The sequence below is a fragment of the Danio rerio genome, chromosome 8 (assembly GCF_049306965.1).
Source record: "Danio rerio strain Tuebingen ecotype United States chromosome 8, GRCz12tu, whole genome shotgun sequence".
NCBI classification, from domain to species: Eukaryota; Metazoa; Chordata; class Actinopteri; order Cypriniformes; family Danionidae; genus Danio; species Danio rerio.
The window spans coordinates 57,969,487-57,986,965 of record NC_133183.1 but is presented as its reverse complement, the minus strand read 5'-3'; the positions used below and the strand labels follow the sequence as shown (position 1 = coordinate 57,986,965).

The window sequence follows — 17,479 nt, the reverse complement described above, 5'->3', positions numbered from 1 at the left end:
CTTTTGGCCTAGCAATATATGGTTACCGAGTCCCGATGTCATTTCGGAAAAGCATACCTGTGATATCCTCATTGTTCTTGAGCACCGATACAGCCAGTGCTCATGACTGTTACACATGATGAATGCATGACTAAGTGCTTTATGACCAGATCTTTCTGCACATGCTTTTTTTTTTGCACAGTCTATGAGTGCATCATCTGCTTACCAGTCCTCAGAGCGGGCTTTACCAACATGGGAGAGCAAAGTGAAGATGAGCTGTCCTTCAGCTTGCATTAGAAAACAGTCAGTTTACAGTTAGGAGATCCACATCAGGCAAGTCTGATGTATGGGAGTTATTTTCAAGCATCTTAGATGCAAATGGAAAAAAAATTACCCTTCACGCTGTAAGAGTTGAAATATTGCAAATATTTTGATATCTTTGACAATTCAAAACATGAGCTGAAAACAGAGACTGGTGACTTAACAACCCAGCAGGTGGGAATGCGGGAAAAACTAGTTCCTGCTGCATTTACATCTGAGTCTGCTGAAACTCGGCTTCATCCACCCCATCTCACATATGGTCATTTCAATGTTTGAATGTTCTAGATTAACCAACTGACTTTAACTATCATGTTTGATATCATTTGAAATGTCTCAGTGCGATTGGTACAATGGTCTCATTCTCTCAGAAATAGACATCAGGCATCTTTTGAACCACTGTGAAGGGTGTGAATTTCCACTAAGTGTGAATGCCTTTTGTTATTCACACCCCCTTCCTTGAGGGAATTCTTGGATTATTTAAGGTAAGGTCTGAGAAAGGCCCAGCGCGATTCTGTCTGCCCAGATCAGCCCATAACATGGAGCCTAGGCTCCACGTTATGTAAAATTTACACGTTATGTAAAAAGTCAGGAATGCATCTTTTAATCTTGGATTTATCTTTGATAATTTGATGTTTTGTATTGATCGTTTATGAATTGACTGATTGAATTTGGCATAATACATTTACCTGACTAATAAATTATGTTTTGAATTATTCAAACCTCGTGTTATTATCACTGATAAATGTTGTTGTCCATAGCACTACAAGCCACTGTACAGGTTAGTAACGGACTAAAACATGTTAGACGGAGCAGTGTGGCACACTATACAATGTTGTTAGAGATCCGACTAGCAAATTGGCATTATTTCATGTATACGTAGACTGCAAAAGGCCAACTATGGGTTTTCTATTTAGAACAACAAAATATTGTTGAAACTAATTTAAATGTGGATATTTAGGCCTTCATCTACAAACTTATAATCCTGTGCGATTATTATTAAAATACTTTGTCTTGATTAAGTAGATAACAGATCTATGGGGACCACATAAAAATCTCCTAAATTGAGTAAGTAGAGTTCTGCCTTCTTAGGAGAGTGGTTAATCGCCTCTGTTTAATGACCAAGACTGACAAGCTTGTATTAAGAGATTGTATACCCGGCCGGTGCAAGACTCGAGATGCTATAGGAATTTGAGTAAATGAGAATAAGGTATAATAACAAATCAAAAGAATATTCAATCATAATCTAAAATAATGTGAAAGGAAACAAAATAATCTTATCAATGTTTTATAATTGGAGTCAGAAAAAACGAGGATAATTATATTAATATTCTAAACCACCTCAAACTAAAATTGGAGTCAGATATGAGCTAAGTTTAATATAAATCAACATTGTGCACTGGAAAGACCGAACATGCAGTGAACCTTCATCCACCATTGGATACCGTCATTGGACCAACTGGCTGGACCCTACAACGCGATGTGATAATACCTTAAAGTTTTTCCCCTTAGCAGTCACAAGACTGAAACCTCATGATTAAGACATTTAGCCTACAATCCTTCACAACCTATATCTGTTATCTCTCTTTTTTGGTAGCACCCAATTAAAATGTGAGTTTTTGGAACCAGATCTAAATTTAAACGGTCGGGTCAGGTAGAAATTTATTCTAAGCGGGGAGTGGGTCAACAAAGGCTGAACATAGAGCAAGAGCAGTCAGGTGCGGAAGAGAACCTCGCAGGAGCAGGACTAAAAAAAATGGTCCCATGCAGACCTCTAGTTGGCACCATTAACCCTTTGGATAGACTGGTTGCAAAAGAGTTCCTTTTCCCAAAATATGCGCCAAAGTAAGATTTGTTACCAAAAATCATTCCATTTGCTGAAACAGCAAAAGTTATGGCCAAATTAAGACTCAAAATCAACCCAGAGTGGATGAAAACATCCCCAACAGCACACAAGGATTAACACTAATGCTGCGTTCACACCAGACGCGGAACGCGCGTCAAGCGCGAGTGATTTACATGTTAAGTCAATGCAAACGCGCGAATAGACATTCTGTGGCGCGATACGCGCGAATGGCACAGAGCAAATGACGCGAATTGCGTGTATGGCGCGGTGCGAATAGCACAGTACGCGCGAGGCGAATTGAGCTTTTTGCGCGTTTTGCGCGTTTGACGCGCTTGATGAGCGTTTCGCGCGAATCTCTCGAGTTCTAAAATCTGAACTTCAGCGGACATTCGCGCCACATTAACCAATCAGAAGCTTGCTCTTGCGGGGGGTGTGATTGTGACGTAGAACCTGTTGATGGTGTCCCGGGGGAAATCGTCCAGGCGACATCGACAACAAGTCATCAAACTGGGCTTGGCTCAGTCAGAGGCACCGCTGAAAGTCTCCGTCATCTAGGTTCAGTTTCTGGAGGAGTCTATGAGCTCACAGAGCTGGACGCACCTCTGAAAGGATGCAGTGGACAGGACCCTAAACGTATTGACGCTGTTTTTCAGTCTCCATAAAGCACATTACCACTGTTATTTTCTTAATAAAATCCATGTTAGCCATTTAGCTATAAAGCTAGAGTCACCGGGCAGACAGAAGCCCGTCCCATCACGCGAATCCACGTCTGTGTTGAAGTGAATTTGACACGCAAATGAATCGGATTGCCGCGCGAATGAAGTGGGGTTTGACGCACGAATGAAGCAAGTAAACTCAAATGTTCACAAGGCTATTTATGCACGAATAGCGCAATTTATCTGCGCCTTCTGGTGTGAACACAGCATCAAAGTGTCTTTAAAGTTTCCAAGAAATTAAAACCAACTATATTGATTTTGTTAACTCACATCGCCAGTCATGTGGTGAATTCATCTGTGCATGTCATTAAGAAAACAAAATAGTTTGCTCTATCATTTTTAATTGAAATCGGAAAATTTACTTCTAACATTTAACCACGCCCCTCCAGCTGTCAGTTTTGACGACAAACAGAAATGGTGAGCAGGAGGAGTCTGTCAGGTTGTAATAACTCTTCTAAAACCCCTTTCCAGATCTTTCTGAATGAAATGTCTACCTTACTATAGACAATCAGCCTGCAGTAGAAAAACAAGCTATGTTTACTGTTTGTTCATTTAGCATTCCAATTCTCTAGGAACTACACCACAATACTCCAAAAATATAACAATCGCAGCTTCCGGTTTATGGTTACTTTAAAAATACACAAGAAAAAAATTTAAAATAAATAATTAAACAGAGTATCCGAAAATGAAGGCGACACACTGTCATCCGCTTTCTGGCAGCTGCTAACAAGTATCATTTTTATAGATGGTTTGTCACAGATGGTCCAACAGATGTCTTTCTGGTCTTTAGCGAGTGTGTGTATGTGCGTGTATCTGTCTGTATGTGTGTGTGTGTGAACAAATATCATAGATGTGCTCCTTGTCAATCGTTACGCTGTCAACCAGGGCCTTGAGTGTACTCTTTATAAAACATAAAGCCAAAGTACTTGAGCGTGTAAATGAGGGTTGAAATCTGAGCATTGTGTCTGTCAGGCAGACACAAAGAGAGAGAGAGAGAGAGAGAGAGAGAGAGAGAGCGAGAGAGAGAGAGAGTGAGGGGCTTTCTCTTGGGGTCGGGTTCTGATGAGCATCATTAGTGAATGCAAACCAAGGCAGAAAGACAGCTAGCATGGCTTTTCTTGGGAATAAAACTTGGCATGCCAAAAAGAGAAATATGAATTCCTTGAGAGGATAAAAATGTGTGTGAAAGCAGTGTGGAGCTGATGCCTCTGCACTGATTATTGGCTATTTTTGGAACACTAGTGTACTACATACTGCCAATTAATAATAAAAAAAGCATAGGAACAAGTATGCAGTATATAACCAAAGTATGCTATGTTGCATGATTTATTCAGCAATTTCTGTCAACTTTTTGTTTTTCCATCACAATCCCGGAATCATTTTCTTTTTTTAATGTTTTTTTTTTTGTTATTTATGTTATAAAGATGTACAATAATAATAATTATATTTATATATATATATAATAATAATTATATATATATATATATATATATATATATATATATATATATATATATATATATATATATATATATATATATATATATATACACACACAATATAACATTTATAAAGGCGTCATGGTGGTACAGTGGGTAGCACGATGGCCTCACAGCAAGAAGGTCGCTGGTTTGAGCCCCGGCTGGGTCAGTTGGCATTTCTGTGTGGAGTTTGCATGTTCTCCCCGTGTTCACGTGGGTTTCCTCTATATTCCCTCTACATGACTGATCAGACGTGAGACGTTCTTTTCTCTTTCGATCTCCACACAATCCAAAGACATGCACTATGGGTGAATGGGGTATATGCATAAGCATATAAGCATGCTAATAGGACTTTTAATATGCCAGTAACCTGGGTTAAGCGCTTCCGGCGAATTGAATGCCAATGCAAAATCCGGTGCGTTTAAGGTCTGTTTTCTTTAAAAATCAGCGATCTCCACTAGCTGAGTGATATCCGATTTAAAGTGGGTCTCAGATTGTACAAGAAGCACTGCACTAAATTACATTTCCCCCGCCATATCTTTATAATATGAGCATTTATTTTACCCCAGTATATTCAATGGAGCTTCTGCGTTAGCCTGTCGATTCTGACGGGCGCGTGCGAGTAAACGGCTTTTTGTCTCGTTTTACGCTTGAGCAACTAAATAAATGCTAAAGTTTATTTAACTGAATGTATTTTAATGACATTACCACATCGATGCTGTATAAGGAACCGTATAAAATGGTAAAAAGTTCACAATAACAGGTCACCGGAAGTGTCTCAGCATGGGAACTGCATTAGCTCGGCATTTACCCTATAGGGTAATCTAAATTGGCCGTAGTGTATGTGTGTGTGCTGTAGAGAGTGTGTCTGTGTGTGTTTCTCAGTGTTGGGTTTTGGCTGGAACACATGCTGGATAAGTTGTCGATTCATTCCACTGTGGCGACCCCTGATTATTAAAGGGAATAAGCTGAAAATAAAATAAATAAATGAATAATATTTATAGGCAAGGCAGTGGCGTAGTAGGTAGTGCTGTCGCCTCACAGCAAGAAGGTCGCTGGTTCGAACCTCGGCTCAGTTGGCGTTTCTGTGTTGAGTTTGCATGTTCTCCCTGCGTTCGTGTGGGTTTCCTCCGGGTGCTCCGGTTTGCCCCACAGTCCAAAGACATGCGGTGCAGGTGAATTGGGTAGGCTAAATTGTCCGTAGTGTATGAGTGTGTGTTTGTGAATGTGTGTGTGGATGTTTCCCAGAGATGGGTTGCGGCTGGAAGGGCATCTGCTGCGTAAAAACTTACTGGATAAGTTGGTGGTTCATTCCACTGTGGTGACCCCGGATTAATAAAGGGACTAAGCCGACAAGAAAATAAATGAATGAATGAATAATATTTATAAATAAATAATATATATATATATATATATATTATACAAAACATTATTAAAAAAATGTGCTGTCTTTAAAGTAAATATAGAGGATTTCAGTTACCCCCTCCAACATATGGCCCAGGACAAAATGTCTGCTTTCCCGCCAAATCTGGCCCTGCTCATATAGTATATAATTCAATAAGAAAGTAATGGTGCTGTGTATATCAGTAAAGCAGACATGGAGACAGAAAGAGAAGAGAAAAAGAGAACGTCTCACGTCTGATCAGTCATGTGGGGGGAATCAGCGTGGGCCCTAATGAGCTTACCGAAGCAACTTCAATATCCTCCGATGTCATGTTGAAATGAAAATTAATAGTTCAATATGGCTCCACGCAAATGCCACGCGTCTCCCGTAACCCATATCATGTGGCGTGACCAAATGAGTGTATTCTAATAGATGTAGGCAGAGGAGAAAAGCTGATATCTTCAGTAATCAGGGCTTTTGAAAATTACCATTAAATGGAATTCAGGGATGGATGGAAAAGAAAGAGGCGGAGATGAAAAAAAAAAAAACCTAAAGACATGGAATGAACATCTTTACCCCATAATGTGCTCATGTCTTTCCCACAGGCTGCGAGCTAGTCACCGCAAGCTTGAGTTACCATGCGCACCAGTCAAATTGGGCCTTGAATTACTTTCCTGTTCAGTCTAAACTAAGGTTCTGTCTCAGATGGTGCCCTTGACCATCGGAGACGGCCTATAAGTCCATACTTTCACAAAGTAATTTGGGCTTTTGCAAAGAAAGCTAATTTTATTTTAAAATTAAGTTTAGTAAAAAGATTTAAGTTTAGGAATGTTTTAGAAAAAAATCTCGATCCATATACAGTATGACCTAAAATGCAAGATATGTGACTATTCAAGCTCACTAGGTATGCGCGTATCTTGTTGTCATAGGTGGCGTATCGAAATTTGTCCTATGAAAGTGTCTTGACGAAATAGGAATCGAAATGTAACAATCTAGAAGACGCATCAGAAAGCCAAGCCTCATGCATCACTGGCATTTTCTAGTGTTCTGCATTTTCAAAACGCTTCATTTCTTAGCAGGACAATGATAGACGGAGTAGTGTGAATGGCAGTCGAAACTGCAGTATAAACAGCAGGTCAGTTCTAGGAACTAGCCATAAAGATATTCCTCAAAGAACTACAACATTCAAGCTGGCCGTCAATGTCTTTCAGCTCGCCATTCAACAATGTCAAAAGCAGACAATGTGATCTTGTTTTGTTGGAACTTTACAAATACTGTGCTGGGATCACTTACAGTACACAATTGCTAGATTCATATTGTGTTGGGTTGAAGCTAATTTAGTCCAGCAAAAGGCGGTTTAATGAATAAATTTGTTCCTAGTTCCTGTGGTTATAACATGCTAACAAAAAGGGGTTCCTCTGCAAATGGTTATAGGAACTAGCGCTGCACAATCCACAATTTAAGCATTGATATCGCAATATGAGCTTGTAGATTAATAGCAAGGTTTAACTATTATGGATTTAAAGATTATTAATTTTTTTTTTTTTTTTTCTCGTAGACATATCAAGTGAATTAAAAATATTCGGGCACAAGACAAAAGAAGATTTTTATAGTGAAGACTGTCATTTTACATCAGATTTTTAAACATTTGTGTCCAACTGCCATTAGGACTTACCAGACAAATATAAAACACTTTTTTGTAACTCTCATTTGTATGGTTTTTCAACCCTAAAAATTTAGTTTTAAGAGTTCACACTTAGCAATTCCTTGATATTAGTTGCAGGTTTGGCATGCTGTGCTGGGAGAGAACCCTAAGTTTAGAGATACTTGAGCCCAGGACTTCATCTGATTGGTTTATCGGTGATTGTTGATGCGAGATCAGCCGCGATTAATCATAGCATGTTCATTCATTCAATCATTTATTCATTTTCAACCGATTTTTGACTCCCGGCTCGCGAGGTCTTAGGAGAGAACCCCAGACTTCCCCCTCCCCAGACACTTCCTCCAGCTCCTATAGGGTGATCCTGAGGCGTTCCTAGGACAGCCGAGAGATCATAGTCCCTCCAGCATGTCCTGGGTCTTCCCTAAGGCTTCGCACGGTGGGATATGCCTGGAACACCTTCCTAGGTAGGCGTCCAGAAGGCTTCCAAAACAGATGCCCAAACCACCTCAGCTGACTTCTCTCAATGTGAAGGAGCAGCGGCTCTACTCCGAGCTCCTCACCCTATGTATAAGGGTGTGTCCTGCCACCCTGCGAAGGAAACTCATTTCGGCCGCTTGTATCCGAGATCTTGTACTTTCATTCATGACCCAAAGGAACGTAGGTTGACCGGTGAATCGAAACATAGCATGTGATGCTCTGAAAATTAGTTTCTAAAACTTCACTTAAAGTTAATTTTAATAATTTATGCAGATGCACGCCACATTATGCCCCAGACATTCTGAAATAGTAAATTCTTCACAATAAGATTTTTTCAATCCATCTGGTGATATATATTTCATATCACAGTACATATCGCTCAAAACCAAAATATTGCAATGTCAATTGTTTCCAATATCTTGCAGCTCTAACAGGAACTGTGAAAACATTCTTCTGGTGTGCATGTTGCTTGAATGTACATTGCTGTTTTTGTCCCCTAGTATACTTTGAAGTCCAAACCAGTTTGCGCACTAAAGAAGACCACAAGACTGAACCATTTGGGACAAACTCAAATCAAGTTCAGCAACAGGTAAAAACCAAAACACATCATCTTCACTTACCTCCCATCCATAAGTGGTCTCTTTTACCGTCGCACTCTGCAGTCCGTTGTATGGTCCGAAGCGCTCTCCCATCCGAATTTTGACTTTAGCCCAGATTCCGAGGCCAGCACCTGGAACGGACGACTCGCGGAGCTCCAGGTCAGCAGGGATGGGAATATCATCGGGAATGTAGACGGGCACCTCATAGGGTGAGCCCTCTTTAGGAGTGAAGTCCTCGTTGCAGGGCTGAGGGGATGCGGGACCCACCGCAACTGGGGACATGATGCTGTCTTCTGTCTCCTCTTCCGCGCTCTCACCGGTAACAAGATTGGGTTCTGTGTCGTACATGCTGTCTACTGCCTCGCTGTCATCTGAAACGCAACAAGGAGATATTTGCATTACATTGCAGAACAACAAGCAATAAATCTAAAACTAGAGCATAACTAGAATTCCCAACTGTCCCAGCCGGGAGTTGAACCAGCAACCTTCTTGCTGTGAGGCAACAGTGCTAACCACTGAGCCACTGTGTGCCACAGAACGCATTTCCAATTGACCAATTTAAACCAAACCATTCATTTTACAGTTGCTCATTATATCGAGACATTCAGTGATCTGTGAAAATGAGCTGGCAGAACCAGAAAACAGACACTTGAAGGATTCGAGGTTGATCTTCTGTAACTATCTGGCGCAGGGACAATCCCATCTACTTTATAGTCGCCGCCATTTCCTGTCTGATCATTTTACAAATAATGGTAGCAAATGACCCTTTGGCCTGACTCCACTGCCAGCCATCTATGTTTATTGTCACTCTTTGCTTGACAGCGTAATTATGGTACTTATCATTCATGCCAGCAAAAACGAACGACTCTGATTGCTAAAAATAGCTCCTGTTTCTCTGCAGTAGTTTCGCATGTATCGCAAAGCACACAAATGGCAAATAAGCCATTTAACGCCATGCAAGGATCAACAAGTCTTGGAGAGATTATGAGCAATTCCAGCATTGTGCATGTGACATTTGCAGTAAAAACTCAAAACAGGAATTCACAAAGAAGGTATATGTTAACATTATATCAAAACATCTGTTTATATTTTACAAAACAACTAACCACAAAGTTTTGGGATAAGAAAAATAGGAATTTTTATTTTAAATGAGGAAAATAAACATGCGTTATGGATGCAAACCAAAAAGTTTTGCGTATTTACAGTATACAACATACTCTGCAGAAATTCTTTGAATTAAACTGCACAACCCTCAAAAAATAATGCTAATCAGAAGGATAGGAGTTGCTCTCTATTAGGGGTATAATAGATCATGGTTGATCCGTGATTCGTATGGATTCTCAACTCAAAGTTCGGAACACACGTGACCCTCAGATTAATAAATTATAGTTTTACTTTTCTAAATTTGTAACAATCACAGAGAAATCACCTCTCACATAACTCAAATCACACGTATGAAAGCATTTCGGCTTTTCTGTAAAATGTAATGATGAGAGAAGGAGTCATGTTAGGTTATTCAGGATGTAGTGGGTTATTAAAGGGGTTTTCTATCACTACTTGTTTAGCCTGCATAATTGGATTCAGTGTAAGCTGCACAATTAATCATTAAAAGTTCAGGATCTCAACACCCACGCAACATAAATTATAAATGATGGTTATTTGCATATGTTTATTAATCCTTCGAATTGCTGCATTTAAATCTGTGTTTGAAAAACACAAAAAAGCACCTAAAAAGCACTACAGGTGGCTAAATGAGGAGTGTCTTGCTAAAAAGTCAATTAAAAGTTTTGCCTGTGACACTCAATATTATAGCTAGCAACAGCTAAGTACAATTTTAGAGTTGTATGCAGCTGTTACACCATATGAAAAAACATCACAAAGGCACCAGGAGATAACTAACGCCATAACTCACTATTGTTTGCCGTAGAGAATAATTAGTGTTTAATTTCTGAATATTTACAAACAAATTTAAATAAAAATCGTAATCAAAATTTTAATCAAAGTTGGAGTTAGTTAATATCTTTTCAGTTCCTTTTTTTAACTAACAGTCACTGCATTTTAGCAGTAAGAAGCTATGATACAAAATATTAAGTTGAAGCTACAAAATTAAATCACGATTAAAAAAATAATTAAAAAAATAATAATAAATAAAAATCACAATTAGATGTTTTTCTCAAATCGCACAGACATAGTTTAAACACACTGACAGAGACATTTTGGAATATGTTTAAAGTACTGTACAATACTTGCTTACACTAACAATTTAGAAACAATTTCACTATTTAGGAAATATAAAACTCTATTTTTTTATGGTAAGGTTGACATTTGCAATTGAATTGCTCTTATGCAAACCAACTGAGCCAAACTCAATCTCCCCTCTAAGACAAATCTTGACACATCGCTCACCTGCAACAGTGTTCTAAAATTCCCTCTCATGTGGTTTAGTGGTAAATGGTTTTGATCAGTCTCCATGACAACAACAATGCAGGTATACGCATGGATGGGCTTGCTCTAATTTGTAGCAGCACCACTGCAGTTTGCTATCCAAACACAGGACCAGCAATCAGGGCTAACTAGGCCGCAATTACACCAGGAGTGCTTCCAATCAACCAGACTCAGCCCCCCTGCCAGCACTGCCAAGAACAAGTTTATGTCTCCAAACTGTTTTCTCTCACATTCAGGCACTGTTTACGTATAAAAAGCCATGAATAAGTATAAATTGTAGTTACTGCCGAATTGGCTTCAAGTCAAACAACAGCGCTTTCACAAAGACGGTTAGGAGGTACTGTAGGAAGAAAGAATATGAGAGAGTCAAACATTCACCAACAAAAAAACCTCACTGTAAAAAATGCTGGCTTCCACACACACGATTTTTGTTGGGGCAACTTGAAGGATTTAAGTTAACTTAGTTTTTACAAATTAAAGTGGATTGAACATAAAACAGTTATGTACAATTACGTGCATCCGGAAAGTATTGATAGCGCTTCACTTTTTCCACGTTTTTTTATGTTTCAGCCTGGATTAAGTTCATTTATTTCCTCAAAGTTCTACACACAATACCCCATAATGACAATGTGAAAAAAGATTTTTGAAATCTTTGCTAATTTATTAAAAATAAACATGTACATCAGTATTTACAGCCTTTGCTCAATACTGGTGTTGATGCACCTTTGGCAGCCATTACAGACTAAAGTCTTTTTGAATATGATGCCACAAGCTTTGCACACCTGTATTTGGGAATTTTTGCCCATTCCTCTTTGCAGTACCTCTCAAGCTCTATCAGGTTGGATGGGAAGTGATGGTGTACAGCCATTTTCAGATCTCTCAAGAGATGTTCAATAGGATTCAGATCGTGGCTCTGGCTGGGCCACTAAAGGACATTCACCGAGTTGTTGTGAAGCCACTCCATTGATATTTTGGCAGTGTGCTTTGGATCATTGTTCTGCTAGAAGATGAACCGTCGCCCCAGTCTAAGGGTAAGAGCACTCTGAAGCAGGTTTTCATTCTGTACATTGCTGGCATTCACTCCAAAGAGTTCAATTTTAGTCTCATCAGACCACAGAATTTTGTTTCTTATGGTCTGAGAGTCCTTCAGATGGCTTGGGGCAAATACTAGGTGGGGAGTGCCTTCCATCTGGCCACTCTACCATACAGGCCTGATTGGTGGATTGCTGCACAGATGGTTGTCCTTCTGTAAGATTTTCCTCGCTCCACAGAAGAACGCTGGAGCTCAGACAGAATGACCATCGGTTTATTGATCACCTCCCTGACTAAGGCCCTTCTCACTCAGCTTAGATAGCCGGCCAGCTCTAGGAAGAGTCCTGGTGGTTCCAAACATCTTCCACAAATGGATGATGGAGGTCACTGTGCTCATTGGAACTTTCAGAGCAGCAGAAAGTTTTCCGTAACCTTCCCCAGCCTTGTGCCTCGAGACAATCCTGTCTTGGAGGTCTACAGACAATTCCTTTGTCTTCATGTTTTGTTTTGCTTTTGCACTGTCAACCCTGGGACCTTTTATAGACAGGTGTATGCCTTTTTAAATCATTTCCAATAACTGAATTTACCACAGGTGAACTCCAATTAAGCTGCTGAAACATCTCATGAATGATCAGTGGAAACAGAATATACCTGAGCTCCATTTAAAGCTTCACTGCACAGGTTGTGAATACTGATGTACATGTGATTTTTCAGGTTTTTTATTTTTAATAAATTTGCAACAATTTCAAAAACTCGTTTTTCACATTGTCATTATGGGGTATTGTGAATAGAACTTTGAGGAAATAAATTAATTTAATCCATTTTGAAATAAGGCTGTAACTTAAAAAAATGTGGAAAAAGTGAAGCGCTTTACTTTCTGGATGCACTGTTATATATATATATATATATATATATATATATATATATATATATATATATATATATATATATATATATATATCAGCCTCTGACTGAAATGTTCTTTCTATCGACATTACAAGAATGTAACAAAAGCATTCTTTTAACAACGTTACATGCTACCATTTACACAACTTTTAAGAAACCATAAGGATATGGTAAAAGTAATCCAGATCGAGCTGTTTTAACGTGTCCTTTAAAACATTAAAAGATTTAGATCGATTAAGGTTTTTCCTGATGTAAACATTGATCAATAAATATAAAGCACATCAACATAGAAGTTGTGATAATGTTGCTTAACACATGAAAGTTACCAGAGCTTCTGCAAAGAGATTTGTTCCTTAAACATGAACAAAGGCATTTACTCAAAAAATGTTTGCTGCTTGTTTAAACTACTTTTTTATAATGCTTTAAAATTTGATCTTTGGGGGGGAAACTTAATTGTTTTATGTTCAATCCACTTAAATTTGTAAAAAAAAAAAAAACATAAAAATTAAGTGAACCTAATTAACGTATTGGGACAAAATACAGAAATTGTTTGGAACAAAGTGTTTTTTACAGTAAGTTTTTTTTTTTTGGTTTGAAACATCATAAGGGGTCAATAATTAATGACAGAAATGTCATAATTGGGTAAATTATAGGCTACCTTTTTAATGTTAAGCTGTTTTTAGTTCCCATGGCAACATTCATTCATTTTCCTTTCGAATTAGTCTCTATTTCAGAGGTCACCACAGCGGAATGAACCGCTAACTATTCCACAAAACAGTTTTTTACACAGTGAATGCCCTTCCAGAATCCAGTCCATAGCGCATTTTTTTGGACTGTGGGGGAAACATATGAAGAACATGCAAACTCCACACAGAAATGCCAACTGGCTCGAACCAACGACCTTCTTGCTGTGAGGTGACAGTGCTAACCACTGAGCCACCATGCCGCCCCCATGGCAATATATGGTATACAAAAAGTGGTTTGGGACTGGAGATGTAAACGCTTGTGACAAACCGTTTTTCTAAAACCAACAATTCAGAACAATCAGCGAATGTATCGCATAAAAAAACTCCACAGTAAAAAAACGAAGGCTTTTACAACAGATCCTGCGTCATCTTGCGATCTTGAGGGCAAAGAAATGTTTTACCGATTTCTTTAATGATCGGACTTTCATTGGAGTCTCAAAGCAGCCAGGCAATTAACTTAAGAACATGTGGTCCAGTAGTAGCTTCCCCTTTTCACAGATCAGTTAAACTTTTATAACCGCTGCCTATCTGGTGCTGTTTGCGAGAATCAAAAGTGTTTTCAAACCATTAAAGTTTTTCTTCCCCCTTCTCATTTTTGTCATATGACCCGTGTAAATTTTCAACAACCATAGAAAGGGTTGGAAAATCTATTAAATACTCCTGTTAAAAAGCCTGTGGTGTATGAGCTGATAGCTCCACTGGAAGAGTGATTTAAATGACATTTAATTGTGATGAACAAAACATCACAACTATTAGAATGAATTTTAGACATGAAAGTGAAAACGAATCTGAGTTTGGGACACATTTTTATTGAATTACGCTTATTGTAACAAAAACTAAAAATATTCCAATATCATTTTTCATATTATTCGGTATCAATAATTATTGAATGTTATTTAGCAATCCATTTAGGAATATCAGGATTTTTTTATTTATTTAACCCCTTTATTATTTTTTATTTACCAACATTACTAAGGCACATAGTTTTAATAGTCAAAAACTAAAATATTTGAACAAAAAATATCTGATCTCTTTATAATAAAATAAACATAAATGTTAAAGAGACTCTTAAACTTGATCAATAAATTGTTACAAAGTGTGTGCAATGGTAAAGGTAGATCAACATCTGTAAGGTGTGAATAATAGTAATACAATAAACCTCAAACTCTGTCAACAACAAAAAAAAAATATGATAATCAAATCTGAGCTTTTAAGTAAAGGAACCAACCATCAATATTCAAATACACTGCAACATTACAGATTGTGAAGTTGAATGACTACATTACCCACTATGCTAAAAAATCTTTCAGATGGGGTTCTAGTGGCTGGGATGCACAAGAAAAGAAACCAAAAAGCCACTCTGGCGACATCCTTACATCCTTTTTTTTTTTTTTTTACAATCTCCTCACTGCTGCTATACGGCACTCATTTTCAAGTGTTGTTACTCTGATCTCAAGTAAAAAGCGCGGGCGTGTGGTTTCCTTCGCCAGTTTCTATGGCGTCTCTCATAATTACTGAAGGCGACCATTAACCATTTTTACAGAGGATGACAAACGGAGCATTGCTGCAGCTCTGATGCAAGTTTATAGAAAAAAATAAAAAGCGCTGCAGTGTTTGTATGCGCTGTGTTTGTCTCAGGTAATTAGTCTACCATTATTACTCAAATGTTTATATTCCATACATATTGTGAAGCAGATTGGTTAGTTCTACTAGCATGATTTGCGGTAGCGGCATTCGGAAAAAGTTGATGTTTCAACTAGGGGTTCCTGGAAACGTATGCGCCTCCATTGGAAATGACAAACTTACACCCTAAGCTTAGTGGCATTGCTTCCAAGGTGTTGCGTTTTGATTTTTCTTTGATTGTTTTGTGTTTTTTATATTCGTCTTAAGATTTTATTTGTTAATTTGATGGTTGGTATTTTTGCATATATATTTTTGTACATACACTTTATTTTTGAACACCATATATATATATATATATATATATATATATATATATATATATATATATATATATATATATATATATATATATATATTTGTGGTGTCAGGCTTCTCATACCTCATAGTGGGCCCACTCCAGGTTCACTACATCACACAGCCACATTTTAATAAAACTATAGCCTTTATTTTGAAACTTCATATCAAACTTTTTTTTTTTTCGTAATTGACAATAGCTGTCAATAAATACCGATACCGATTTTATCACCCAGCCCTTATTACATTGTTAACATTTGTTATGGTTATTTTCACTTTCAGATAGAAACATTAAATAACACCAAAATGTATTTATATAAACTAGTGTTTCCCAACCCTGTTCCTGAAGGCACAGCAACAGTGAACATTTTCAACCTCTTCCTAATCAAACACACCTGAATCAACTCATTAGGAGAGACTCCAAAACCTGAAGTGAATGGGTCAGATAAGGGAGACATCCAAAATATGCACTGTTGGTGTGCCTCCAGGAACATGGTTTGGAAGCACTGATATAAACCATGTCATAATTATAATTAGCAAAATTTTAGGAGTCAGCACGTGATGTTCTACAACCCTGCTCTGAGCTCTTCACATACTCCAAAAATCAGGGTACACTTAATTCTGTCATCCCTTTATTATGCTAATTCCATTAACATACCTCATGTCTCATTGGTCAGACCATTCATTCTTTCATTCATTCATTCATTCATTTCAGAGGTCACCACAGCGGAATGAACCACCAACTATTACAGCATACTGTATGCTTTACACAGCAGATGCTCTTCCAGCTGCATCCCAGTACGGGGAAACACCCATACACTCTCACATTCACACACATACGCTACGGTCAATGTAGTTTATAGAATTCACCTACAGTATGCATGTATTTGCTCCCCACACCAACACAGGGAGAACATGCAAACTCCACACAGAAATTCCAACTGGCCCAGCCGGGCATCGAACCAGCGACCTTCTTGCTGCAAGGCGACAGTGATAACCACTGAGCCAGTTGCATGACAGTTTAGGATTGGATTTTAACCATGACAGATTTTTACCCCTGAAAACTAATATGCTCGGCCACAGAATCAGACACTGCTGGTTTTTAAGTAACACGTTTAAAATTATGAATTATAGATCGGTTTGTTGGTCTGTTGGGTTGGATTGCTTTCTCACCACAACTGAACCTCTCCAGAATGCTTTTTCTTGCCATCTTCTGACCGGTTGCAGATCTAAATGTTATTGCTGTGTTCATATACAGTATGCCGAAATAAGGGAAAAAATTTGAAAATAAAGCCAGATGTGAAAACTCCCTCCAAGATGGCATTTGGTACAAAATAGTGCTTTTTACATGGGTAATTTCACCCAAAATGAATGTTCTGTCAATAATTACTCACCCTCATGTTGTCCCAGGTCACAGAGAGCTTTGTTCATCTCCAAAACACAAATTAAGGCATATTAGAGCTTTCTAATCCCCCATAGACAATGAATCTGACTTGTTTAGGTTGTAAAAAACATCCTCAAAACACTCCATGTGTCTTTAGTGGTCGAATCAGATTATTAGAAGCTACGAGAAGACGTAAAACAAAAATAACCGTTTTATTCAAGTTTCTTCTGCTCAGTGTCAGTATATGGTGCACATGCCCTATGCTCCCCCTATACTGACACTAACAAGAAGAAACTGATGAATACAATTCTTATTTTGGTTTTATATATGCACAAAAGATGTTTAGATTAACATGAGGATGAGTAATTAATAATATAATTTTCGTTTTTTTGCTAAACTAACCCATTTAACCCTGGGTCTTTCTGAAATCCCAGGTAAATGGACAGCTCGGTTATCTTGCTTTCCATTTCAAACTGCTTTAAGACTAATACTTGGTTGGTGTTTTTACATAGTCCATTCCTATTGA

The 17,479-nt window shown here is 38.2% G+C and overlaps 1 protein-coding gene across 40 annotated transcripts in view; it reads right to left on the bottom strand.

Moving 5' to 3' along the window:
* The window catches only part of prdm16 (PR domain containing 16), a 476,324-nt gene that overhangs the window by 320,170 nt on the left and 138,675 nt on the right, over window positions 1-17,479 (bottom strand). For all 40 annotated transcript variants that reach the window (XM_021478491.3, XM_021478494.3, XM_021478492.3 and 37 more), the window contains one exon: window positions 8,485-8,834. In XM_021478491.3, the coding sequence (XP_021334166.1) occupies window positions 8,485-8,834 (350 nt within the window). The remainder of the gene's footprint in view (window positions 1-8,484; window positions 8,835-17,479) is intronic.